The 8,770-nt window shown below is 45.8% G+C and overlaps 1 protein-coding gene across 1 annotated transcript; it reads right to left on the bottom strand.

The window, feature by feature from the left end:
* Positions 1-537: 537 nt before the first annotated feature.
* Positions 538-7,751, bottom strand: LOC121870309. The gene is made up of 4 exons (XM_042372091.1): positions 7,606-7,751; positions 6,244-6,348; positions 4,561-4,793; positions 538-1,939 (listed from the first exon to the last, which is right to left on the bottom strand). The coding sequence occupies exons 1-4, from the start codon at positions 7,687-7,689 to the stop codon at positions 1,483-1,485; spliced, it is 879 nt and encodes a 292-aa protein (XP_042228025.1). The 5' UTR covers positions 7,690-7,751; the 3' UTR covers positions 538-1,482.
* Between the last annotated feature and the right edge of the window lie 1,019 nt (positions 7,752-8,770).

The raw sequence follows: 8,770 nt of genomic DNA, 5'->3' as shown, positions 1-8,770 counted from the left end.
ATATCAAATTTCTATAAAATAATCTTGAACAAATTTGTACATTATTCTATGGTCCAAGTGTTCAGTGAAAAGTTCTAAAGTGGTGAGATTGTGAACTGTATAGATTCCAGCACATCACCAGTCTGCACATCACCGGTCTACACGTCACCAGTCTGCACATCACCGGTCTGCACATCACCAGTCTGCACATCACCGGTCTGCACATCACCGGTCTGCACAGCACCAGTCTGCACATCACTAGTCTGCACATCACCAGTCTGCACATCACCAGTCTGCACATCACCACAGGGGCACAATAGGAGACGTGAGAAGGCAGCTTGTTTACTCTCCCAGACTTCGTGGCCAAACAGATATCCCCAGAAGTGAGTAAAAAAAAAAAACATTGTACTTACACCTTCCTTACCACCTGTAGACAGCATGTACACAATATACAGGACTGACAGTTTTATAAAAAAAATTCTAGAGGCTGGAGACAGTACACAATATACAGGATTGACAGATAAACAAGTTTTCTTGAGGATTAAGACAAAAACTATCTTGTTTGACTTTTGTTTTTGTAAATTGTACATGATTAATATTGGTTCGTGGTTATATCTCTTAATTAGCTACAGGTGTGAGAGCTTGTAGTAACAGATGGGCTAATGGATCGTCTGTGAGCTCTCTCTCTATATGCCCGAGGCTAAGAGACGAGGGGGAAGGTAACCTAACCTAACCAAGTCACCAAGAGGAGGGTAACATAACCTAGCCACCCATTAACTGCTTTGAACATTAATGTCACAGCTTAACACTCGGTAGAGGGGGAGGCGGTGCTAGGCGCATGATACATCAGCCCACAGTGTCATCACACTTTGTGACTAATTCTTGATGACTTTCTCTCGTTAGAACAAAGATTGGATATACGATGATTAGGAACCCCCGCTTACTTCAAATGACGAATAAACACCCCAATCCTAACCTAACTTAACCTAGACTAGCTTAGCCTAGCCTAGCCTAACCTAACCTAGCATAACCCCATGTATTAGCCCCTGTCTTATAGGCAGAAATATTTATATAAATGGGTTAATCCCATAAGACTTATATACCCTATCATCCCCTGTAACTTTCCACTAGCTTTGAGGCTTATTTTCAGAGCACGTGTTAAGGTGTGCCCACGGGAAGTTGCGTCACTTAGTGCTGAGTTAAGCATTAAGTAACCGGCTCTCTGACTACCTATGACGGGCAGTAGTTTGATATCACTCACTAGAGGAAGACGTTATTGAGAACCATTGTTGCTGGTTCCGTCTTCCCTCGAGGGAGGTTTCAGATATATTCCGTTCTCCCTCGATAAGTCTCTACTCAAGTCTTCACTCACGAGAAACAGACGTAAACAAGCTTCACAGACAAGCTTGTAGTCTACGTTTCTAACACTCATAGTTACATTGAGTAAATTACTTAGGTGAAATAAACTGGGGTGCCTATTGTCCACTACACTGCAGAGGGAAACTAATAATATTTAATGTTGGTAAAATCAGTCGACACCATGAAAGAGAAGTGAGAGTGACGCCACCCAGACATGTGTGTGAATAAGTCTCGTGAGGTCGTGTTGTTGATGTTCACCTGGACGTGTGGTAAGTAGCCCTGGCTAGCCTGTAGCCTCGCCGTTACCCTGGACACTAGACTAGCTAGACCCATGCCCCTGTAGTCCTCTTCGGTCCTCAGCATGCCCAGGGCACCATACATGGATGAGGCAATCCAGGACACGGGGACCTCCTCGTTTCTAGCAGCTAATATGTCGCCCAGCTCCACAACGGTTTGGTCCAAATACACGCCTACAGACGGTATTTTTTGGGTAAATCTCCATATGGTCTCCAGAGGCGAGTCCATAGCGTACTGGCTGGTCTCCAAGAGGTGCTGCAAACCGGCTTTACCCAGCAGACAGACACGGAACCCCGCCCTACACCTTGAGAAGGGGAGAGACGGGTTACATAAGAACATAAGAACATAAGAAAATAAGGAGTCTGCAATAGGCCGGTTGGCCTGTGCATGGCAGCTCCTGTCTAGAGTTACTACCACTCTCTATCATCCATGAATCTATCTAGCCTCCTTTTGAAACTTTCCAGAGTTCCCGCACTTACTACAAAGTTGCTAAGCTTGTTCCACTCGTCTACCACCCTATTTGTGAACCAGTTTCTTCCTATCTCCCTCCTAAACCTAAACTTATCCAACTTGAATCCGTTGCTCCGAGTCCTATCCTGCTCGGATGTTATAAGAACTTTATCTAAATCCCCTTTATTGATTCCTTTCACCCACTTAAATACTTCTATCATATCTCCCCTCACTCTTCGTCTTTCTAGGGAATGCAAGTTAAGTTTCTTTAACCTATCCTGATATGGAAGGTTTGTAAGTCCCGGAATCATTTTTGTCATTCTTCGCTGCACCGACTCTAGTGAATTTATATCCATTCTATAATAGGGGCACCAGAACTGAACCGCATAATCGAGGTGCGGCCTGACTAGCGCAAGATATAGTTGCATAAGACCTCTGCACTCTTGTTACTTACACTTCTAGATATAAAACCCAATACTCTGTTTGCCTTATTTCGAACATTAACGCACTGTTTTCTAGGCCGTAGGTCCGGGCTTACAAGTACCCCTGGGTCTCTTTCACAAGTCGACTTCTCTAGGTTGATGTTGTTAAGGCTGTATACATTATAAGTATTTGTTCTTCCAATATTAAGTACGCTGCACTTGCTGGTGTTGAATTTCATTTGCCATTTTTCAGACCACCCCTGCAGTTTATTTAGATCCTCCTGTAATGCATTTGCATCCTGCCCTGAATAAATTTGCCGCCCTATTTTGGTGTCATCCGCAAACTTGCTTATGTCACTGCTGATCCCAGTATCTAGATCGTTTATGTAGATTATGAACAAGAGTGGGCCTAGTACTGACCCCTGGGGAACCCCACTGGTTACATGGCCCCACTCAGATTTAACACCATCTACGCTGACCCTCTGCGTTCTATCGGTGAGCCATGATTTTATCCAATTTAAAACTTTCCCCTCGAAGCCATGAGCCTTAATTTTTCTCAGAAGCCTCTGATGCGGTACTCTGTCAAATGCTTTGCTAAAGTCTAAGTAAATAACATCGTAATTTTCGTCATTATCTACTACCTCGAAGACTTTCATAAAAAACGTTAGCAGATTTGTTAGACAAGATTTTCCCTTTGTAAACCGTTGTTGAGAGTCATAGATTAATTTGCTTTTCTCTAGATGCGATCGGATGCTATCTGCTACAATTGATTCAAGAAATTTCCCCACTACTGATGTCAAACTGATTGGCCGGTAATTTGACGCTCATGCTCTGTCTCCCTTTTTGAATATGGGTACTACATTTGCCTGTTTCCACAAGTCTGGCACAACTCCGATGTCTAATGATTTTGTAAATAAGTTTACGAAGGGTCCGCTAATCTGTTCCCTACACTCCTTCAAGACTCGAGGGAAAATTTCATCCGGCCCTGGGGATTATGTTTTCTTTAGTTTATTTATCTTCTTAAGAACATCCTCTTTTCTGATAGTGATATTCTTTAATTTCTCTTCTTCCTTTCCATTAAATATCAGTTCCACCTCTGGAATTTCATCACAAATTTATTCTGTGAAAACTGATAAGAAATAGCTATTCAATGCTTTGCTTATTTCTTCACTGCCATTTATCACTTCTCCCCTCCTGACTTTAAAGGCCCAACTTTGTCCTTGACCTTTGTCCTATATACCTGGAAAAATCCCTTGGGATTCGCCTTGGATTCTCTTGATATTTTGATTTCATAGTCTCTCTTTGCTTTCCTTACATTTTTCTTAACATTCCTAGATAGTTCATTATACCTATTTCTGAGCTGCTCCTCCCCTCCCTTTAATTTCTTATATATTCCTTTCTTTATTCCTATGTCATGTTTAAGTTTTCTGGTCATCCACCTTGGCTCATTCTTATTTGACCTAATTTTTCTGTATGGTATATTTTGTTCTTGTGCTATATGTATTATACTAGTGAATATTTTATGGTCATATTCAATTGTTGTGTCATCTATGACCTCAGAGCCGTAAGCCCCAGGACCACCCTCTGCTCCTATATCAAGTTGCTACACCATTAATTGTGAGTGATGTCTTTTCTCTTCTTCCTTCCTTTATCAAGTTTTCTTCCCATCATATGACAGACAGCCAGTTCACATTTAGCTAAGTCAATCATCTTAATAATATCTCGTCAGTGTGGCTAGCAACTGTTTACCTGGCAATTAACTATTTATCCTACCAGTTACCATTTACCCATTTGTGTCCAGGTGAAGGTGCGTCACCTACCTGAGGAGCTGAGTGTACAGGTGAGGGTGTGTCACCTACCTGAGGGGCTGAGTGTACAGGTGAGGGTGTGTCACCTACCTGAGGGGCTGAGTGTACAGGTGAGGGGTATCACCAACCTGAGGGGCTGAGTGTCCAGGTGAGGATGTGTCACCTACCTGAAGGGCTGAGTGTCCAGGTGAGGGTGCGTCACCTACCTGAGGGGTAGAGTGTCCAGGTGAGGGTGTGTCACCTACCTGAGGGGCTGAGTGTACAGGTGAGGGTGGTAGGTGAAGGTGTGACCCTGGACGCTGCCGAGGCTGGGTCCTAGGTGGTGGGTGACCTCCTTGATGGGGCCCAGCAGGTAGTGAGGGCTACACCCTATGTGCAGGTTCCCATGCCAGTCCACCAGGGGCGTCTCTTTCAGCGCCTTCTGCAGCTGGCACACCTCGCGTTCCCGGCAGTGGACGGTGAACTGAGAAGCCACGTCCTGGTGTGGGCGGGAGGGGGGGGGTGCGTATAAACAAATAGACATATGGTAGCCTTAGGTTAAGTTAGGTTAAGTTAGGTTAGGTTAGCATTACGATAATTAATCTTCAGGTGCAATAAGCTGGGGAATTAATCATCAGGTACAATAAGCTGGGGAATTAATCATCAGGTACAATAAGCTGGGGGATTAATCATCGGGTACAATAAGCTGGGGATTAGTCATCAGGTACAATAAGCTGGGGGATTAATCATCAGGTACAATAAGCTAGGGGATTAATCATCAGGTACAATAAGCTGGGGGATTAATCATCAGGTAAGCTGGGGATTAATCATGTAAGCTGGGGGATTAATCATCAGGTACAATAAGCTGGGGATTAATATTAAGCGTCATACAATAAGCTGGGGATTAATCATAAGGTGCAATAGCTGGGGGATTAATCATCAGTACAATAAGCTGGGGGGATTAATCATCAGGTACAATAAGTTGGGGGATTAATATTCAGGTACAATAAGCTGGGGGATTAATCATAAGGTGCAATAAGCTGGGGGATTAATCATCAGGTACAATAAGCTGGGGGATTAATCATCAGGTACAATAAGCTGGGGGATTAATCATCAGGTACAATAAGCTAGGGGATTAATCATCAGGTACAATAAGCTGGGGAATTAATATTCAGGTATAATAAGCTGGGGGATTAATCATAAGGTGCAATAAGCTGGGGGATTAATCATCAGGTACAATAAGTTGGGGGATTAATCATCAGGTGCAATAAGCTGGGGATTAATCTTCAAGTACAATAAGCTGGGGGATTAATCATCGGGTACAATAAGCTGGGGGATTAGTCATCAGGTACAATAAGCTGGGGGATTAATATTCAGGTACAATAAGCTGGGGGGGATAAGCTGGGGATTATCATCAGGTACAATAAGCATTGATTGTTGGGGGATTAATCATAAGGTATAAGCTGGGGGATTAATCATCAGGTACAATAAGTTGGGGGATTAATCATAGCAATAGCTGGGGATTAATCTTCGGTACAATAAGCTGGGGGATTAATCATCAGGTACAATAAGCTGGGGGATTAATCATCAGGTACAATAAGCTGGGGGATTAATCATCAGGTACAATAAGCTGGGGGATTAATCATAAGGTACAATAAGCTGGGGGATTAATCATCAGGTACAATAAGCTGGGGGATTAATCATCAGGTGATGTTTCCCCGTACGTGGAGCCGTCAGGACACACCTAGCGGGCATCTCCTCAACTACAGCACAAACAACGAAGTCAAAAGCTGTAGAAATTATACCTGTAGAGTCTGTTACAGTGTCTGGATATATCACCTTGGTGTTTATAAATCCAGCTCGTGTAATATGCAGACCCGGGGGGTGGGGGGGACATTTATCGCCTGGCTTATGGTGAGAGTTACTGTATAAGGACATCTTTCACTCACGTTGTTCCGCCACATGACGACGTGAGAATCTGGTGAATCATCCAACACGTAGAAAGTTCCCGTGGAGCACAACCGTCGAGCGTGAAACAGCAGGTTGTTGTGCATCTGTCCGGGAGGAGAAGAGGAGTTAACGCCAGCAGCTACAGTACAGGAACGAATGGCCGTGTTGTCACTTGACTAATTAATTCACATTTCTCTGTCATCTCTTTTGAAATCCATAGTTTATATCTGACAAACTGTCCATTTCTTCAGTACTCACCGTGCAGGAGGGTCAGCAGTACAGTACTCACCGTGCAGGAGGGTCAGCAGTACAGTACTCACCGTGCAGCAGGAGGGTCAGCAGTACAGTACTCACCGTGCAGCAGTAGGGTCAGCAGTACAGTACTCACCGTGCAGCAGGAGGGTCAGCAGTACAGTACTCACCGTGCAGCAGGAGGGTCAGCAGTACAGTACTCACCGTGCAGGAGGGTCAGCAGTACAGTACTCACCGTGCAGCAGGAGGGTCAGCAGTACAGTACTCACCGTGCAGCAGGAGGGTCAGCAGTACAGTACTCACCGTGCAGCAGGAGGGTCAGCAGTACAGTACTCACCGTGCAGGAGGGTCAGCAGTACAGTACTCACCGTGCAGCAGGAGGGTCAGCAGTACAGTACTCACCGTGCAGCAGGAGGGTCAGCAGTACAGCACTCACCGTGCAGCAGGAGGTCAAGTACAGTACTCACCGTGCAGGAGGGTCAGCAGTACAGTACTCACCGTGCAGGAGGGTCAACAGTACAGTACCACCGTGGGAGGGTCCAATAGTGCAGTACTCACCGTGCAGCAGGAGGGTCAGCAGTACAGTACTCACCGTGCAGCAGGAGGGTCAGCAGTAGTACTCACCGTGCAACAGGAGGGTCAGCGGCACAGTACTCACCGTGCGGCAGGAGGGTCAGCAGTACCAGTACTCACTGTGCAGCAGGGAGGGTCCCGGCAATACCAGTACTCACCGTGCAGCAGGAGGGTCAGCAGTGCAAGTACTCACCGTGCAGCAGGAGGGGTCAGCAGTACGAAGTACTCACCGTGCAGCAGGGAGGTCAGCAGTACAGTACTCACCGTGCAGCAGGAGGATCAGCAGTACAGTACTCACCGTGCAGCAGGAGGATCAGCAGTACAGTACTCGCCGTACAGCAGGAGGGTCAGCAGTACAGTACTCACCGTACAGCAGGAGGGTCAGCAGTACAGTACTCACCGTGCAGCAGGAGGGTCAGCAGTACAGTACTCACCGTACAGCAGGAGGGTCAGCAGTACAGTACTTACCGTGCAGCAGGAGGGTCAGCAGTACAGTACTCACCGTACAGCAGGAGGGTCAGCAGTACAGTACTTACCGTGCAGGAGTATGGGAAGTCTTGCTTGAGAGTCTCAGCCAACCTGAACAGTTGCCCCTCGTCCGTCACTCTCCTGAAGACCATCACTGACCAGCTCTCACTCCCACCACAGTGTTACAAAGGTTTTTTTTTTTTTTTTTTTTTTTTAGGTTAAGGTGGGGAAAGGATGGAAGGCATGCTGGGGCTCAAGGCACAGCCAGACATGAGGGATGGGGAAGTCACAACATATAGACGTGGGGGGAAAGGTTGGAAAAGAAGTTTAATGAGTTAACCAGAGGGGGACGACACCCCTTGTTTTACATATTACAGAGTTTGTTGGCTAACTAAGCTAACCTAGGATTTAGAATGAGGTTGCACAATGGTTATTTTAGTAGACAATGACTAGATTGATTTTACAATTACAAGTTTATTAACATCTTATACTGTATTACGTTATGGTCTCGATTGTGACTTGTTAAATGTGAATTTATATCATCTAAGTTTTAATCTAAGGTGGATCACTGTGGCGGACTCCATAGATGGGTCGCGGGTTGGGTTGTTGTAGTGCGGGCAGACTCCGGGGCCATCAGGCGTGGGGCCTCCCTCCGTTGATGTCTTCCCCGCGTAGGTGGTCTGGGCTGTGAGGGTCGTCCAGGAGCTTGTCCTAAACCTTCTTCCCTAGGCGATGGAACCTGAAGTTGAGGGCCTCTGTTTTATTTCTTAGGTGGATGGTTTCCACTGTCTCCTGGTAGGGTGGCGCTTGGCCACTGGCTGACCTCAAACACTTGTTTTGGAAGCTCTGTAGTTGTTGTAGTCTGGTCTTCCCGAGTGTGACGAGTGGTATAGATGGGTACTCCAACACAGGCCTCACCAGCGCCTTGTACAGGTGAACTTGTATCTTCTCGGGCATCAATTTAAAACGTTTTAATTTGGCTGCGGCGACTTTGGCTTTATTTAGTCTGTCCTTCACGTGGGGAATGACGCCCGTCCGAGAAATGATGAGGCCGAGCAACCTGCCTTGTTTAGAGTACTCAATCTCTTCGTCGTCGATCATCAATGGGGCCGGTTTGAATTTGGCTATGGGTATGACCTCATATTTCGTTTTGTTTGTTTTTATTTTCCATTTATTTTCATACTCCGAGATCTCCTCTATTGCCCGAGCAGTGAGTCGCGCCATCCTTGCTGT

Source organism: Homarus americanus, unplaced genomic scaffold (genome assembly GCF_018991925.1).
Source record: "Homarus americanus isolate GMGI-L3 unplaced genomic scaffold, GMGI_Hamer_2.0 scaffold40856, whole genome shotgun sequence".
Classification (NCBI taxonomy): Eukaryota; Metazoa; Arthropoda; class Malacostraca; order Decapoda; family Nephropidae; genus Homarus; species Homarus americanus.
This window is presented reverse-complemented; position numbering and strand designations above follow the sequence as displayed.